Source organism: Thrips palmi, unplaced genomic scaffold, assembly GCF_012932325.1.
Source record: "Thrips palmi isolate BJ-2018 unplaced genomic scaffold, TpBJ-2018v1 HiC_scaffold_11, whole genome shotgun sequence".
Classification (NCBI taxonomy): Eukaryota; Metazoa; Arthropoda; class Insecta; order Thysanoptera; family Thripidae; genus Thrips; species Thrips palmi.
Genome location: NW_023144622.1, coordinates 3,564,319 through 3,583,097, shown reverse-complemented (window position 1 = coordinate 3,583,097; position 18,779 = coordinate 3,564,319). Strand labels below are relative to the sequence as shown.

At 51.9% G+C, this 18,779-nt stretch overlaps 1 protein-coding gene across 5 annotated transcripts; it reads left to right on the top strand.

Annotated features, from left to right (window-relative positions):
• Positions 1–38: 38 nt before the first annotated feature.
• Positions 39–18,683, top strand: LOC117639808 (centrosomin-like). Of its 5 annotated transcripts, XM_034375739.1 has the most exons (22): positions 2,049–2,355; positions 10,151–10,203; positions 10,524–10,879; positions 10,965–11,099; positions 11,171–11,329; positions 11,450–11,626; positions 11,699–11,968; positions 12,496–12,846; positions 12,931–13,092; positions 13,174–13,359; positions 13,450–13,734; positions 13,812–13,857; positions 13,942–13,985; positions 14,063–14,226; positions 14,297–14,543; positions 15,218–15,319; positions 15,465–15,659; positions 15,749–16,489; positions 16,567–16,794; positions 16,880–17,098; positions 17,175–17,430; positions 17,526–18,683. In XM_034375739.1, exons 1-22 carry the CDS (start codon positions 2,273–2,275, stop codon positions 17,774–17,776), a joined length of 4,710 nt encoding a protein of 1,569 aa, XP_034231630.1. In that variant the 5' UTR covers positions 2,049–2,272; the 3' UTR covers positions 17,777–18,683. The 5 variants fall into 5 exon arrangements, with proteins under 5 accessions (XP_034231629.1, XP_034231632.1, XP_034231628.1 ...); XM_034375738.1 differs by lacking the exon at positions 2,049–2,355 and adding an exon at positions 39–212 and having other exon boundaries at positions 13,812–13,985; XM_034375741.1 differs by having other exon boundaries at positions 2,047–2,355; positions 13,812–13,985; positions 17,175–17,434; positions 17,526–17,728.
• Positions 18,684–18,779: the final 96 nt, after the last annotated feature.

Sequence of the window (18,779 nt, the reverse complement as noted above, 5' to 3'; positions counted from 1 at the left end):
GTTAGTAGGTTGGTGTTGATTTCAAACTTGCAAACGGCCAGCGGTAGCGGGTAGCGGTAGTAGTGAGTGACTTGCTTTGATACGACGTGCAATTTTTAAATCCCAAATGTGACTTTGTTGTGGCTACGTTTTTATTCTTGAAGCACCTAAAACACTCCAGCCATGTCGGAATTCGACGAAACTGGAATGTCGATGCTTTTCGACGAAACGAAGTGAGTAAATCTTGTATGTTTTTGTGTACTGTTTTGCCCTCGCGACTAGGCTATATGTTAGGACATTCAGAGCTTTTGTTTTGTTGCTGAGCGTCGTTTATCGCTTTTTCATACAATTAAATATGTTTTACTTGTTGCCCTTCTAATTTTATTCTATTACTTACACCTCGTGTGACATTTATTTTAAACGCATTAAGTGGATTTCAGTTTGGCTTGTGTCTTTCAAATTCCGTATTATGAGTATAAAATCATGCTTAGAACTCATTACCCTTACGTCTGAATTGATAATGCATTCCTATTCTTCACTCATACAGATCACGTAAAGCCTACCTTCACACACATTTGAGAAAATCCATTTGCCATTTGTGTGTTTACACTAGTCCATGTTGATCTGTGTTGGTACCAAATTATGAATCTTTGGGAGACAGAAGCAGATTATTTCTTTTCAGACCTCTATCTCTCAAATCCTCTGTTGGTTATCATATCGACACCAATTTAGCTCTACAAGAGTGCTACATGGCAGAGGAAGCTAGTAGTGTGTAGGGAACTCGTCAAATTGTTAACAGTTTTGTGGAATCCGATGATTGATGTCTGCTTGTTTAGCAGTAGTTAAACTTCGCGTAATGGAATTGATTTTATGAAAGTAACCCTCTGAGTCATGCCCTTGACCATGGTGTGAATCGCCATAATGTGAAGCCTTACATCTGCTTTCGCCTCTCTCTTCCTCCCTTTCTACTTTTCTTTCCTTGTCTTTTTTCTGGGCATAGAACCTGTTTATGTTGTCAGAGCTTGTGCAAGTCCATTTAGGTGAAGCACGCACATCTGTTGGACAGCCTACCAATCTGTTCAAGAATCAGAACAAGGGCTTGTTGAAAGCCCTCAGGGAGAGCATGCTCAGTCATTCCAAAGCCTTCTGGGCGTAAGCCAAGCCAACTGAGGGCTGCCTCACTTTTCCTGACACTGCAGCCTTCGTGGATGCACCGGGCAGACCCTGTAGGGCTGCAGGCTGGTCGCCTTGTGCTTCGCGCTTCGCGTGACATTCAAGGGTGGCTGGGCCTTTAGGTCGGGGTGGCTGACTCGCTCAGCATTTCTGCCCCGCCCCCGCCCCACCCCCGGGCCCCTCTTCTTTATGTAAGGTCATGCCCCCTCCCCCTCTTACTCCTGGTCCACCTGAAAGCTTCCGCCCCGTCGCCCCGCTCCACTCCGGGCCCCCGGGCCCCATCCGCACGTGTCTGCCGGTGTGGAGTGGGGGTGGTCGGGGGTTGTAAAGGGGTTGGAGGGGCCCGCGCCGTGCGACGCCGCGACGCTCTGCGCAGCCGCGCCCGCCGCGGGGGGTGGGGTGGGGTACGTGTGTGGGGGCGGAGGGGAGCGCGACGCTATGCGGGCTGGCTGCCAGCGCGGCGGTGGGGCCCCAGGCTGGCCCCAGCTGTGCCGCACCGCGCCGTGCCGCGCAGGCAGACAGGCAGCCCGCAGGCCGTGCCGCAGGCCGCAGCCTCCCATCCCGTCTCGGGCTCGGGCCCTCGCGCCCCAAGGTCCTTCTCTCTCAGTTCGAGTTGACTTGAGTCAGTCAGTTGAGTCGGGCCGCTAGTCAGAGCAGGGCGCAGCCGCGCAGAGTGGGCCAGGCGTGGGCCGCCGTCGTGTCGCCGTCGTGTCCGTCCACTGCACTCTGCGTCTCGCCGCGTCGCCTCGCGTCGCGCCTCGCCCCGAGAAGGTCATATTCATCGCCGTGCCGGTCGCGTCGCCGCGATTCAGAGCACCGCGCGTGCGCAGTGGTGTGCCTGTCGCTGGACCGCCGCGGTGCGTCCTCGCTTCGCGCCGCGCGGCAGTCAGTCGAAGCTGGACGTCAACACGGCCCTGCCGCCGCTGCCGCTGCCCCGGCGCCGCGGACTCGCGCTCAGCTCGCTCTGCTCCCCGGCGACGAGTGCGACGTGTTGCCCGCGTGTGTGACTCCGGAAGATGATCAAGAGGAGGAAAAAGGAGCGCGACTCCGGGACTGTGTGACTGGCTCGTGACGGAGCTCGTGCGTGTGCGTGCCGGGACGTTCAGTGCAAGTGTTGACCATGTCGCTGTTCCGGCTGGGGGCCGCGGGGGGCGGCTCCTCCCCGTCGCCCACCGGCTCCACCCCCGAGCAGACCCCTTTCTGGTGAGCACAGCAAGCTCGGCGTTGTCCCTGCTTCCCCTCCTGGCGGTGCCCCTGCGGTGCCTGACGGCCAGGTGCTCTGCTTGGCGTTCGGCTTTGCCCGCAAGGCCCGCCATGTGGCCGGCATGTGGCCGGGCGGGGCGTTCTCGCTCTGCCCCGCTCTGCCCTCACTTCCCACATGTCAATTTATGATGGGCCGCGGACGGCGGGACGGCGCCGCGGTGTGGCGGGGCCCGCCGGGCCCCGGGGCCCCGTCCTCGTCAGCCTACAGTGCGCCTACAGAGGCGGCTCGGCCGCGCGGGCGGCGGCGTAGCTAGGGGCTGCGGCGGCCCAGCCTGGCCTGGCGCGCGTTCTTCGGCGCGTCGCCAAAACGCCTCTGCGTCGGTCGGGTTCAATTGCCTCACTCGCCGACGTGGACGGATTGACCAGCACGTGTGTGAGAGAGAGAGGGGCTGCAATCACGAAGTGCACTATACACTGCGCCGTTGTGCGTGTCGCGGTAAATGCGTCGCGTTTATTGGGGTCCGGCAAGCCGAGTCGCTCTGTCTCTCGCACCCACACTGGACGCCCCGTGAGTGCGAGCGAGACGGAGCGAGGGGCCCTACGCCGTGCTACGCCAATGGCGACGTCGGAGTTTTGATCTGCGGTCACGATGACGTCACGGTGACACGGGTGCATGTTGACACGCGATGCGATCGCCCGCGGCGGCCGCCCCGAGGCGTTCCGAGATAAGGCAAAGGGGCGCGGCGGGGCGGGGCGGGGCGCAAACAGAAAGGGAAAAGGAGGGACTGGACTGGACGTGGACCCCGGCTCGCAGGCTGAGGTAGGCACACCGTGGACACCGCTGCACCGTTGGCGAGTACTGCCTACCCACCCGCTATGACGCTTCCACGAAAAGCTGGCGGCTGTTCTGCCCCAGAGTCCAGGGCAGGACGTGAGTCGGTCGGTCACGTATACACTGTAGAATCGCGTTGCTGAGTTGCAGGGAGGATGGAACGTTCGATAACCGGTCGGCCGTCCCGACCCCGTCGGTGGCGTGGAACTTCTCGGAAAGTCAAGTGGTCGCTTGGTCGGAGGAAAGTGCACGTGTCGTGTCATTCGCCTTATTCGCCGTGTCTGCAGCAGAGTTGTCGCAGGATAATGAGACTAGCAGTGCAGTGGTATAGCGAGTCGCCCCGTCTTTGTCTCCCACACTGTCAGCAGTCCCATTGATGGCACACCACGTGCACCACGCACGTGGCGATCCTCCGCGGTCCTCCACTTGGTCGCTCTGTCTCTCTCGCACCCACGCGGGACGCCCCACGAGTGCGAGGGAGACAGAGCGACGGAAGCGACTCTCGGAATCGGTCCGCGGACCTGTCAGAGCGGCCGACTGCCTTCAATGGAGCCCAGTGACCCAAATGCTTCTCGGACATTGGGGACTAGGAAGGAAGAGGCAAAGAGAGCACGCCTCGCGACGATAACGATATGCGCCTCGATTGGCCGTCAGTCGCCCGAAATAAAGTGGCGTTTTGCTTGACTGTGTTTTGCCCGTTATCGAGTGACTGACGGAGTGACTCAGGGAGGGAAGGGAGGCTCAACGAACACATCCTGCACCGCGCGCCGCCCGCCGGGCCGTAGGGCAGCCACGCTCTCCCCGTCTCTCTCGCACTCGCGGGGCGCTGCGTCGCGCTGCGTCGGGGTGCGAGAGAGACGGAGTCAGTCTGCCGGGCGCAGACGCTGCGAGCTCTAGCGCACCGCGTCCTTCCTGGAGTCCCTCTCTGTCTCCAACGCGGGGCTCGCTGGCGGCCAACGCAAATGGCTGGTGTCCGAATGGGCGACTTCTCGGCCGCGCCTCGCCACTGGTTGCGCAATTCTTGTGATAAACAGCGTCTGATTGGTGCCGCCATGGCGGGCATGATGCCGTACAGTGGGCCAGAAGACCGGTGGAGGCGGCCAAAGTCCCGGACGCATTTTGAGCTACGGGACTCGAACCGAACGTGTGACCCCACCAATGGATTGCTCTCCGAACGAGGAATCCATTGGTGGGGTCACACGTTCGGTTCGAGTCCCGTTTAGCGACTCTGGAGCTCAAAACGCGTCTAGAGTTTTGGCCGCCTCCACCGGTCTTCTGGCCCACTGTGCGGGCCGCTCCTTGCAGCGTTTCGGCGTGTGTTCGGGGAAGGCGCCGCCGCGCCCCGCTGAAGCGCTGCCTCGGTACACGTGTATGTATGTAAATGCGACCCACGTGTGTTCGCGCGGTTTTCGGTGGAAGAGTTATCGTAGGAGGGAAAAGGGGGGGGGGCATTGTTTTGCCCGCCGGGATGGACGCGCAGGTGTGCAGATGGTCGACCCGGTCACCTTGCAATGCGCCTCGCCGCTGCACTGCGCGCTGTCTCTCTCGCACTCGCGGGGCGTACGGAACGTTCCGTGCGGGTGCGAGAGAGACAGCGCGACGGCGGGCTGCAGCTGCGCCGAGTATGGGCGGCGCGGGCGGGGCGGCCAGGCCGTATCCGCCTGGCCGATATCCGCTGCAACAACAAAGTGTCCTTACCGCCGAGGAAAAAATCTCATCTCTCTCTCTCTCGCCTGGATAAAGGCCGTCATTGTGCTCATTGGCGAACGTGGGGGTGGCCGGAAACTGGATCCTTGTGTGCTCCAAGCGCCCCCGCCCCGCCCCACCCCCGCGTCGCTTATTGATAATGCCTTGTCGGGCGTGGACCTCGCCGATCAGGCTCGCCGTCTAGCCGGCGCGGCCAGGCAAGGCCCCGAGTCTAGCCGGCTGCGGGGCTGAGGGGGTCGCGGGCTTGCCCCGCAGGACCTGCCGCACAGCCTCTGTCTCTCTCGCACCGGGACGGATCGCCCCAGAAGTGCGAGAGAGACACCTCCCTCTCGGAACCAGTCCACTGCCCACGGGGCGGGAGGGTGGTCGCTGCGGCTGACTGGACACTCCACTGTACTGCCGGCGAGGCCAACGAATCGACCCGCACTGTGTGTGCAGAGAGGGTTGCCCGGTGGTTTGACTCCAGCGAGGCCAGAACTGCACTGATAAATCTAGTGAGCGCGCTGCCTTTGGGTGGCTGCGCTGCTGCACTGTCTCTGCGACGCGGTGGCGCCGATTGCCAACAGAGGCCGCGGGTTGGGTGTCTGTCGCCGGTTTCGCGTTCCTCCGTGCGACTCGCCCGGCTGGCGCCGCGGCAGCAGCACTGCAGCGTCGTCGGCCCAAAAACGCGCACGCCACTGGAAAAGGGCGTGCCGCGCGTTTTCTGGTGTGCGGACCACGCAAGCAGGCGACCGAGCGCGCGGACCCACACAGTGGCGGTGCGAAGCAGTCGTCTGGCCAGGAGACCAACGCTTTGCAATTGCCATGTTCAGCGCTTCAGAAGCGTCGCTCTGTCTCTCTCGCACTCATGGGGCGTAGTACCGTGTAGGTGCGAGAGAGACGAACCGCTCGGCTGTTTGTCCGCCTTGTTGTCAGGAGGCCTGTACGGGCAGAGGCAGGTGGGGTGCAGTGCCTCACGACGCCTCACAGTGCAGGCCCCAAGCCTAGGCGGTCAGAGTGCGAGTTTGCCGAGAGTGATGGCGCCCCGATAAATTGTTGTTGATCGGCGCGCGACACGCGTGGCGTGTGCGGCCGCGACGCTTTTAGAACGGAAGAAAACGTATTCACGCCCCCTTGTCGCGTTTGCCGCATGCAAAGGCCGAAACGGCCAAACGCCAAGGTCGTTGGCGTGTGTGTGTGTGTGTGTGTGTGTCTGTGTTGAAGGGGCCAAGGAAAGTGGCGCATGTTGCAGCGCGTTTTGGTTCGACCGGGGCTGCGCGGTTCAACACCCTCGCCACGCTACGCCTTCTGTCTCACTCGCACTCACAGAAAGGCCGTAGGACATCGCCCAATGAGAAGTAGCGTGACGTCATATGTGGAGGATCCCTCCAACCCAACCCCCTTCCCTTCCCTTTTCTTTGCTTCGCCAGCTGGGCCTGCGTGTGTGAGTGTGTGTGTATGCTGGGCGCGTTTTGTGGCGCTGCTGCGTTTCCTGGACCACAGGGTCGGTTTCGGAAGGCTGGCACCCTCACGGCCGGCCTCTGGGGTCTCGGTCTCGGCCAGCTGGCTGCAACGTGACGCCTGCAGATGCACCGCAGCTGAGTCGCAGTCGCAGACAGGGCAGGGGGGGGGGGGTCGCTTTCAGGAAATTTTCGCCCCGCTTGCGCGTATGAAATTTGGCGTCCTGGCAGCCCCGAACTTGAACGCGAGGCGACTCGAGCCCGGCCCTTTTCCTAAGCATGGATGGAGGGAGGGCCCTTGTGACCTTTACCCCCTCCACGATGTCCCTGCAGGACCTTCCCGCCCCCATCGCCCTTCCAGCCACACCGCGTCCTCGACGTCCTCTGCGGCTCCGTCTCCACTCCACTGTCTCCACCAGGGCGGTCACTTCCTTCCGACGCGACGAACCGTGCCGCCGCCGCCCCACCCCACCCCGCCCCGGCGTGTGCGCGCTCGCGCGACGGAATGTGTAACCGCGGGTGTAACCGAAGGGGAAACAACTCGTGGAAATGAGCCAGTACCGAAAGAAGCACCCACCGAGCCGACTAGCCCACGCTACTGTGACAGTAAAAATCGGTAGCAACTCAAAGCTGTCTAGGAATTCGGGAGAAGTCCAACACCACCAGCTGGAGACGATAAAAAGTTTTGTTCCCCCCTGGGGCGTGATACTGTTGGGGGGCGGTTCGCCGCTGGGCTGCGCGTTGCGCCGTGTTTTTGTTTTTGTTTGGGGAGGAAATGGGAACGCGGCGTGCTGCCTGCTGGGGCTGGCCGGCTGGGCCCGGGCCTTCCTCACTGTGGACCACTGGCCTTTTAACTTGACCGCCCCCAGGCCCGACCCAGGCCGCGGGTGGGCGCTGCAGCACTGACGTCGCTCTGTCTCTCTCGCACTCGTGGGGCGTCCCGTGCAGGCGCGAGAGAGACAGAGCGACGAGAACGACTCTCGGAAACGGCCTTGCTGGCCGCCCTGGCCGGCTAATCATGCCTCGTTGCTCTAATTTAGTTTGCAGGAAACAGTGTGCTGGCGGTGCAGCCTGCTCCGTCGAGCGGAATGCACTTTTTCGGCAGCTGCTTTTTGTTTTTGTTTGTTGAGTGGGAACCGATTTCCCGGCGTGTATCAGTCGGTATCAGTGACCCCGCTGTTTGCCTATCTGCGCTTCGGGTCCGAAGAGTGGACTCGGGAGTCTGTCTGTCTCTCTCGCACGCACACGGTGCGCGCCGTGGGTGCGAGAGAGAGAGACCTGCCTGTCTCTGCCGCAGCTTGTTTCTGGCGTGGGGCAACCCGCATTACACTGTCCCGGTGTCGCTCCCGCATGGGCATAAACTGCCGGGGCGTGGGTTCGATTCCCCACGGACCCTCCGTGTTTTCTCGGCCTGACGTGCGTTTATGGCGCTGCCGGTGGACGCGGGGGTGAGACGCGGCGGCCCCCCGCGCTGCGGGGACGCGCAGCCTGCCGTGCGCGTGGCAGTCATGGCCGTCGTCATGGACGCCGTCATGGACGCCGTCATGGACGCCGTCATGGACGCCGTCATGGACGCCGTCATGGACGCCGTCATGAGCACGCCGACAAGCGCCGCGGTGCTCCGCGGCACGGGAGGGGACTTCTAATGAGCGGGCGGGCTGTGGTGGCTCTGCGGGCGCCACGCCCCGCCCCGCCCCGCCCCGCCACGCCGAGACGAAAATAGGCGGCGGTCCGGTCAGGCCAAGGGGTCCGCCGAAGCACTGCGAAGCACGCGCGTCGTCTCGGATCCACCGCCTCGACGCCATCAAGAGCCTCTCGGTGGAGTGGCTGGCTGTCGGCACTGCCATGGCACTGCACTGCCTGCCGGCGGGCTGGTCATGGTCAAGCTGGCCGAGAGCCTCGAGCGCGAGCAGGGCGGTCGAGATGTGCTGCTGGAGACGAGCTGGTGCCTGCCCTGGCGGAGTGTCGCTCGGGGCGGCCGGTGGCGCTCCTAGGGTCTTAGAATCCCAGAGTACACGGTCTAGGACTGAGTGAGAACACCTTGGCGCGTGATAGATCGCCTCGCGCTGCTGCTGCGCGCCGCGTCGCCCCTATTGTACTGCCCGTTTGCACCCCGTGCCTTCTGTCTCTCTCGCACTCACGCGGCGTGCCACTCGGAATAAGCGTGCTGGTACCAGTGCCAAGTGCCGCAGCCAGCATGCAGCCAGCGCCCCGTGCCTCGCCCCGTGCCGTGCGGCCAGTGCGGCGCACGGGACTCGAACCCGTGCCCGTGCCACCGACAGTCACTCACGGTGGCACGGCCGAAGGAAGACTGCTCCCGGGGTTCGAACCCGCGACCCGCGCTGGAGCAGGCGACGCGGGCTGGCCGGCTCGCCCACCACGGCCTGCTGCAGACTGGTTCCGTCTCGGGATGCGTCTCTCTCGCTCGCACTCACGAGGCGCACCGCATGGGCGAGAGAGAGAGAGACAGACTGGCCCGGGACGCGCGAGGCTGAGGCTGCGTGAGGCCAGATAGACTTGGCTCGATAGGCCCAAGGAGATTAGCCCCGCGACGCGGACGCGCTTCGCGGTGCCCTGTGCCCTGCAGTCTCCCAGAGGAACAGCGCTCTCTCTCTCTCGCACCCCACGCAGCGGCCGCAGCGGCCCGCGAGTGCGAGAGAGACGGAGTGTCCGCAATGAAACGGCTGGTGCGTTGAATGCCTGCTCCATACGCCTCCACAAGGGGTGCCCCTCGCGGTGACGCAATGCCCCGGGGGTGGCTTTCTCCCCCCCCCCCCCTCTCGCCGCCCTTCGCTTCCTTTCGCGCGGGGGGTGGCGTGACTCACCAGGGAATGACGCAGCAGGGCGAGGCTAGGCGAGCCGCCCCTTGCTGGACCAGGCCAGGCAGGCCAGGCCCCGCGGGGTCGTCCTTCAATGCGAGGGGCATTCCGTTTTCCACAGTGGCCCTGCCATTGAATGGGTAACGACGCCTCGCGGGAGTGTCCGGCGGACCCTATGCGCCCCACGGGCCCTACGGGCACGGCTGCCTTGAGGGTCCCGCCGGGTGCGTGGTTTTTATTTACTCGAGTTGACCTTGGCGATGCTGCGGTGCAGGGCGACTCCCATAACCATAACCCTTGCCGCGGCGTCGTCTCGCCCGGCAGACTGATTCCGAGAGTCGCTTTCGTCGCTCTGCCTCTCTCGGACTCACGCGGCGTCCCCTATGGGTGCGAGAGAGACAGGACTCTCGAAATCGGTCTACAGCTGGCAGCCCCCCGCGCGCTTCTTGCCAGGGCCGGCGGCCGCCAGCGGCTGGCAAAAACATAAACATGGCCAAGCTGTCCGCCGCGCCGGTCCCTGGCAGTGCCCTGGCTGCCGCGGTCATCGGGCCGTTGTGGCATCCCGACATCGAGGGACGACCAGGACGTGTCCCGTGGACGTGCCCGCCGCGGGCAACCCCTCAAGGGCACTCTCTCGCTCACTCCCGCGAAGGTCACTCTCTCTCGGGGAGCTCCTTGACTCCTACGGGGGCGGTCCTCGGCCTCCTGGATAGACAGCAGCTCCCGAATGGCACTTCCTGTGCCGTGGAAGTCGGAATCCTCCCTCTATGACAGTCCTCTCCATGAGCAGCTTCCATTTCCGGTAGAGGGAGGGGAGGGGGGGGCGTGTTTCCCCCCTTCCTGTCTGTGGACCAGGTGGGGCTGGCGACATCCTGCTCCAAAACCCCTTTTATTTTTTGTGACGGCCAGGACGATTCCCATCAGCAGGACTAATGAACCGGCTTTGAAGATTCGATTTTGGATTTTGTGGTTTTGACGGGTTGTTCGTTCTGTTGCAGCACCAGTCCGAGTCAGCTGGACGCCGCGCTGGGGCAAACCTTCAATGAGGCCTGTGAGTATGAACAATGATGATTGAGGCAGTAAAGCCCGGCCAGACTGGCGCTGCTTGAAGTGAGAGGCCGATTGTCTGAAAGTGCCGCACTGCCGCGCTCGGGATTTGCCGTAGGGCTGGGGCACTGTGGGCTGGGCAGGCCAGGCAGGCCGAGCGCGGCCACCGAGGCACGTCGGTATGTTGAACAGTTGCCAAGGCGCTCAGACAGAAACGCGCTTCGTCCGTCTGTTTAACCTGGATTTCATCAAAAACACTCCACACTTTCTGTCAAAGTCCTTTCTGAACAGTGTTGTATTTTATTTTTTGTTTTTTATTTCTAGTTGCCCAGCCCACCACCAGCAAAGCCTCACCCATCCGAGGCCGCACGATGAAGGACTATGAAGAAAAGCAGTCTGCTCTGAGGAAGGAGAATTTCAACTTAAAACTACGTATTTATTTTCTTGAGGAGCGGATGAGCCAGATCAATGGTTTGAAAGACAAGGAGGAGGCCATTAAAAATAACATAGAGTTGAATGTGGAAAATGAAACAATGCGCAAAGAACTCAGTGAGAAACAAGAGCTCCTTTGTCAGGCTGCCAAGGCATTGGACCTTCTTGAAGACCAGCGTAAAGACGAGAAACAAAGATATTTGAAGGAATGCAGTGTCTTGGAGAGTAAAATACAAGAACTGGAAAAGGTAAATCTCACAACTAATGTTCAGTTCAATTTTTGGTGTATGCTTGTTACCACAAAACACAAGAGTTATCTTCTTTTTGTTGTAGGAATTACAGGACAGCATTGCAGCTTCACAGCAAATGAAGTTTTCAGCTATGACACAATCCACAGATTCTCAGTATTCTTCTGCATGCTTTGAAGTTGATCAATTGACTGCCCAAATCCAAGAGCTGCAGGAACAGGTATTTTCTTATTATCTGTTAACTGTGGATTTAACTTTCTGAAGTGTGTCTAACAGTTTTGACTCCTGCAGAGCCAAAAAGAAAGAGAGAAAATTTGTCTACTTGAAACAGAACTAAGAGACACCAAGCAACAATCTGAAATGCTAAACATCACTGTAAAATCTCAAAATGATATTATTTTGAAAATGGAGGAGGTTGTTGGTGTAAAGCAGTCAGATCTGGCCAATAGAGTAAGTTATTGTCATTTTGGTCTTGAGTTTGTTCTTTAAACATTGAACAGTAACATTAAATTGAAATATGCAACTTGAATCGATGGGTACTGTAAACTTTCCATACTCTTGTACCCTCAGGTTCAAAAGCTTCTTGATGCGGAAAAATTGGTGTCGGAATTAAAGGTTTGCCTTTCTGCTAATGAAGAAACCATGCAGGAGAGGGAGGTAAGACATTCTAAAGTCAAGGCATATAATGCAACTCTCACTGCAAAATTAAACACCGCCAACTTAGAGCTCCAGAGACTTAGAGAAGAAGTAAGTATTCTCTTCATCCTTTGTCTCTTTCCTTTTCCTATTGTGGCATACTTTAACTAAGTTCATGAACAGGTAAAATCTCTTAAGAGACAGAGAAATGAAGAGATGAGAAGACGACCTAGTGGGTGCACAGATTGTATGAATATAGCTGCTGCAAATCAAGATCTTCAAGATAAACTCTTGGAGAAAGAGAAAGAGTCCAAGGATCATGAAGAGTCAGCTTTCCGCAAAGCATCAATGATACATCAACTTCTCTCTGATGTTGCTAAATTAACTAAAGAAAAACAGTCCCAAGAAGCTCAAATATGTGAGTTGACTCAAAAGCTCTCTGCTCTATGTGAGGTAAGATCAAAAGAAAAGAATAAAAGTCCCTTTGGTAGAAATAAGTAGACATTGAGCCTCCATTTCAGTTGCCTGTGCATGGTTGTTAAGCTTTTAAAGTCTGCCGTTTTTTTTTTATTATTATTTTTCATTTGTAATTTTTTTGCTTTGTGTTTGTTGGTGTTCGCATTGGCATTTTTTTGTGTGTTACTACATGCTTTCAAAGTTCTTTTATCGTAAATAAATTTTAATTTTTTCTTTCTTGTTTTTATTTACACTACTCAAAGCACAAAAACTCATCCTGATACTCATTAACTTAAACTGCTTATTTTATCCCTACCTATGCATGTCTGCAAATTATGCTTTTGCTTTTCTTTGCTTCTTCCTATTTTTGCTGTGCGCTGAAGCTATGTTGATGATACCAACTAAGGTAATGTATGCATGAATCTCCAATAAAGACATGGTTGTATTTTGCTGCATTCTATGATAGTGATAAGATTATTCTCAAGCAAGAAATGTAATTTTTCTTTTGCTTGTATTCTCCACAGGATAAGAATGCTGTAAACAAGCCCAATGCAGAATTTCATGAAGACAGAGAATGCAGGCTTCAGAGCATTGAAGCAAGTTTAAGGGAGAAAGAATCACAACTTGTTGCTTGTGAACAGAGATTAGAAGCTAGGGACAACAGAATTCAAGAACTTGAGCTTGAAATACAGGCCTTAAGGAAAGAACATTTCCAAATGACTGGGAAGAATCCCCAACTGAATGTTGAAAATGCTGCTCAAGAAAACTTGTGCAACATAAGCTCACATGAGTCCATCTTAAAACAACTGACAGATAAAGACAAAGAAATAGAAAACCTTAATATGGAACTTAAAAAGAGAACATTTAATCTCCAAGTATGTATTTCAAGAAGTAATGCAACACAAACACTTGAGTTGGGTAAACAGTGCTAATTTTACTGCATCATGGCTATTTTGCAGGAGTTAGTCAACAAGGAATTATGGGACAAAAACAAACAAATTGAACGGCTTGAATTAAGGCTTGCTGCACAAGGAGCTGTTTGTGAAAGCAAAGAGGGAGACTTGAAAGAAGCTAAACGAAAGCTAGCTGAATTTGGAGTGACTGTGACATCTCTTGGACCGGTTTGTACATTTTATCGTGTCTCTCCCCTTGGTGAGAGTTTACTTCATATTCCTAACATGTGTTTTCTGTGGAATTTTCAGAATTCTTCAGAAATCAATACAGACGATGTGTCAGAGCTTCAAGAGCAACTTAAAATCAGTTTGGAGGAACAGAAATATTTGAGCAGAGAAGTTGACAGTCTGAAGGAACGGCTGAGAAATACTCCTGAAAGAGATTCTGAAAGCAGGAAACTTCAAAGATTGTTAATTGACAACAAAAGATTACAGGTATGAGTGCTTCTTAATTATATTTTTCTGGCACACAGGAATTTTTTATTTAAATAAATAAATTTATTGGCTTACTTTTATTTATCTCAGGAGACGGAGGAGCATCACAGAATGTGGCGGAGAGAAGCATCAAAGGCTCTTTCAGTTCTAAGAACACGACTTGAAGAGCTGGCCATATTCCTTGACGAACTTCTTCATCAGCCTGCACTAGTTGTTGGTTTGTGTGCAGATCGACAGCGAGTATTACGTGCTGCAATCAATGGCAGCTTGGAACTGAGTAGAACCATTGCCAACCTTAGCAGTGAGTCAGTACCTGAAGGTTCCTGTTCTCCTTGCCCTGAAAACGATGTTTCACTTTGCTCTTATTCTCATGAGGTATGAAAAATGTCAATATCTGAGATTCTGCACTATATTGTGAAGTTAGTTTCTATGTTTCCTTTCTTGCTTCCCAGGATGCCGAAATTTCTTTTAATCCTGTGGAACTTGGATTGAAAGGGGGTGCGTATTACACCATCTGTGATTCTGAGCATAGGTGGAAGGCCAAAAAAGACTCACAAAATTCTTCTTTCTTTCTTACTACAGACAACATTGATAAGGACCAACAGATATCTGGTGCTTCAGTCCGAGTAGGTTAACTTTGCTCTCACTATACTCTATCGTCATGTATTAAGAAATCGTTTTCATGAAATGTTGGCACTTTCAGACTCGAAGACGATCGAGGTCGCATCCCCAGGGTACGAGTCATTCCAAAGTCAAAGGGACTGCTGCTAATCAAAATGCTGGTTCTCAGTCTGACTCTGAAGCATGGTCAGAACCTGATCGCAGTGTGTCTCAGGCTCGGATGGGTATTCACAATGAAAGTTCACGGTAAGACTTCCAACTTTACTAAGAATTTGTAGGTTTATTTTTGTTTGCTAATTGTGATATAATTCTTCAGGACAGTCTCAAGTGTGGCAAGCACAGTTCGACGAGTATCTTTGGGTGGACAATCAAGCTCAAGTGAATCGCAGAATGGACAACTTAAAACCTGTCCATCTCTTAAAGAGGCTGCAAATGCTGATGATAACAAACTTTCAGCTCGTACTCACTGCTTGGAGAAATTGAATCAGGCCCTTGAAGTTCAAATTGGTCTGCCTTCCAGCAAACTTTCTGAAAACCCACATGGTGAAAATTCCAATTGTGAGGTAAGACGATTTTGTATTCAGTTATGCCCAACCCCCTTCCCCCTCTTTTGTTTAATTTCTTTCTAAATGTAACTTTACATGATAGTAGCTTGTGCATGCTTAGTTACAGTATTTTCTGTTTATGTGTCTCCTGTCTTTAAATTTTTTGCTCTTAAAAATCTGTCCATTTGGCTTGTAGACTTTTTGTTTTGGCGTTCCTAACTATTTGTGCATGATGTAGTGTGTTTTGGATTGTTTATTTTTTTCCCTGCCCCCATTTTGCTTTTTGTTTGTTCACCCTATCCCCTTAGATTATTTTTTTTTCAGTTTGCAGGCATGATGTCTCTTTAAATACAATTGTGGATGCCCCTCCTAAGTCTGTAACTCTTGTAGTGTGGAAGGTATGGCTTTCTGGCATTTTTTCTCTCTTCGTCTTTCTTTCTCCTCATGTGGATGTAGTGTGCTTGTTTCTCAGTTCAGCTTGTTTCTGTTTGTTTCTCTTTATACAATAAGCCAGTCTAGGCCAGAAATTTGCTTAAGCACTCCTATGTTTCTTAAGAAATAGTATTTCTTTGCGTCTCTATTGTTTAGAATTGGATTTTACGAATTTAAAATTCTTACTCACTTTGCATGAGTAACATACTGTTAACTTCAACAAAGGTGGTAGGCATGCATCTTTCTTTTAACTGTTTCAGAGTGCTGTAGGGCCAATTAAATTATGGGAACGGCTGGATTGGGAAAAAAATGCACGGAAGGCATGGCAAAAGTGTGCTGCAAGCAGATTACATCAGTTGCAGGTGTGATCTCTTCAAACTGATAAGCAACCAAATCTCTTAACAAATTTTATCTTATTCACAACTCTTTAGTTGAAGATCCTCTGATGCCAATCTAGTGCATAATATTATACTGATTTTGACTAATTTAGTGTGATTTCTTGTTTAGGTACTATCGAGGGCCAACAGTGCCCTTTCTGAAAAAGTAATATTACAAGACAATCTGCAGAAGGAGAGGCAATCCCAACTCTTAAATATGAAGCTCGAATTAGTAGAAAATTCCCAAAATGCTGTGGACCGCGAAAGTATAACTGCTCACACCATGCGTGGCCTGGAAGAAAAGGTACAAGAATTGAGTGTTCAGGTAATTATTTTGTTGTCTTCCTGATGAATGCCTTGTTTTATGCTAGATTAGTGTTAGTATCAACCCTCACGCATATGGTCTTTTCCTAGGTGCTGGAAGTGGAAGTACGACGAGAACAAGCTGAACTGGATGCTCAGCAAGCAATACAAGAGAAAGATCGTCTTGAGAAAGATCTTAGCTGCAAGCTAGCAGCTGCGCAGAAAGAGTCAGAGCAAGCCAGACAAGAGGCAGCCTCTCTGCAAGTCACTGTGAAACAGCTGCTAAGTAAGAAGTATGAACTTGAAAAAGAGGCCAAACTCTGGAAAGAAAGAGCACAGGAGTTGGACAGAGAGTTGGAAAAATGGAAAAGAGTTGTCCAGAAGTGTGAAATTGAAATTAAAGAAACTCATTCTCAGCTAGCTCACAAATTTAAAGAAAAGTTGGTTGTGTTGGAACAGTTAAAGAATGTGGCCGAGCAGAAAACTGAGGAATGGATTTCCAAGTACAAGGACCTAGAAGCTAAATCACTCGAAATTGACCGACGAGCCAAAGACAAAGTACATTTGTTAGAAGAACAGCTAAAACTGAAGCATGCAGAAATAGAACGCCGCTCTGAAGAACTCCAAGAGAAGCTAAAACGTGAGGCAGAAATAAAGGCATCCAGGAAATTGGAGAAAATTGTTGAGCAGCGCATGAAAGAGTATGATGCAGATTCTCGGGCGGCTGCTGTCAAGCGGGTTCGAGATGTTGAGACTGCCTTCATTTCACGGATCAGTGAGCTGGAAAGAAAAGCTGCTGACGCTAATATTGATGCTGAAAAACGAGTTCTTGAAGTAGAAGATAAGTACAAGGTAAGGCTTGAAGTTTGTGGTTCGCGGTGCTTGTACCTGATTTAAATTTGAAATACTCTCATACCTTCCTTTTTCAGATTAAGGAGAAAGAACTTATTGAAAGAATATCGGAAGCAGAACGACATTCGAAAGGAGGAGGTGAAATACAGCAACAGTTGAATGATGCAGCCGTAGCTACATCTCAAGCTCAATTGGAAACAGCCAGACTTGCCAATGAAAAGCTCCAATTAGAACAGCAGATTAGATGGCTCCAATCAGAAGCTAAGCGAGACCGAAAACAGCTTCAAGACCAACTTGGTCAAAAAGTAAATTCTATAATCATAAGGAAAAAGAAATTCTGAGCATGTTCAAATAAGTGTTTATCCATATTAATGACGTGTATGTTTTCAGATATTGTCTCTAACGCAAGCCAATGGTGAGCTGCAGAAACACGTTCGGGATCTTGAAAGAGAAGTGCATTCCAATCAATATCAAAGACGGAAAGGGGGCAGCAGCGGTAGTGGATCAGCTACTTCTGAAGGAAAAGTCCTGACAGAAATTACTAACTTGAAGCACTGCAATGCTGACTTGTCAGACTATGTGTCAGAGCAAGAGGAACATGTTTATCCAGTATGAACGCAACCTGCATGTTACATTTTAAAAAGTTGTGGTTTTTGTTTTGCTTGTTCTTACCATATTGTTTTAGTTGCAGGAAAGCGGTCGCCATGGATGGTATGATGGAGAGATGGCACATTGCCCACCAGCTGTTGTGCTCACAGCTCATGGCAACACAGTCTCAGTTGGAAATGGACCGGGCCGTGTCACCTCAGCATCTCCTGATCTTGGCATTGAAAGTGACCAAGGACGATTTTCTAGTTTAGAGCCATTTCCTCTGAAAAAGTCAACAACGGCTCCTGCTTTGAGCTCCCCAGATAATTTAGCTGTCGCCTTGCAAGTTAGAAGTAAGTGAATATCATAAGTTTTTTCTTTTTTTTATTTTTTTATTCCTGAAAAGCAAGTGAGGAGCTAATTGAATGCCCTTCCTTTTCTAATTCAGAAAAACAGCAAATGGACTACAAGGGATTGGAGCAAGAAAATCAAGAGCTTAAACAACGCCTTCTGCATACCCGCCAGACTCTAGAGCAAACATATGCTCAGTTGGCTGCAGCAAACCAGCGAAAGAGACTTGTCGAAAAAGCCATTTGCAAGCAATTACACAAAACTCATCATATTTTACGTAGAGCGAGAGACAATTTTGAAACCAACCCAGCTGAAGCTCCTGAGCCTGAAGAGGCCTCTATGAACTGACTAATTTCTAATTTTAGGGACTGATTATATGACAGTGCTTCTCTCTAGTAAAATTTTATGCTCACTTGATCAACTGTGATTGCACTGACATAATGACAATAGTTTAAGAGAAAGCCCTCTATTTTAACTACCTCTTTTATTGACACTGAAAGGAATTAGTTAAGAATGTGTTAAATTCTAGTTTAATGGTATGGATCTGTGATGCCTTGAATTCCTTCTTGCCATTTTAAAATTGTGTTTGTTATTGTTTTAGTTTCTTAAAAATACCGTACTTCTGAATTTTGACATGTCCAGAGTGAACCCACATTTCTGTTTTAGAAACTGCATGTGTGTGGGTTTGCTTTGGACAAATCAATTTCTTAGTCCTGTGCAAAACCATATGCACATTTTAAACTCAGTTTGGTTGAGTTAAGTATGTGCTAAAACTTCTTAGATTAGTGTGACACTTTGTTATAATTAAGTAACATAGCTCTGTATGTATCTTGTTAAGGTATTATTTGTGTTTAGTTGTGTATTGCAAAAGTACACACCAATGTCAGTATTTGTAACTGATTGACTTCTCATAACTTGTAAAATTCTAAGGACTTTGTTCAAAAATATTTTATGAAAATATTGCAGTTCATTTTACTGGAGTACCCTCCTACTACTTACAAGTTTAAGTTCCAAGTAAAGTGTTGTCTGTTGTTACTTGTTGCTTATTTTTTGTGGTGACCATACTAAATTTGTGTGAAGTAATCAGTATTATGCGATGATTTGTAGCAAGATAGCGTCTTTTATTTTTGAAAAGCCTGGAATTACTTGCATTTTTTATTAATAGTGGTACCAGTGGAATTAGTACTTACCTATTTGTACATTTTTGTGATTCTGATTATTTAAATAAAATGAAACAAAACTCACTTATTTCAAATGGGCTCACATTATTTTTTCCACCCGAATCCTCTTCAGAATGTCGGTTTTGCCTCCGAGTACACACCCTACTATATATACAAACTCACTGCGGTGC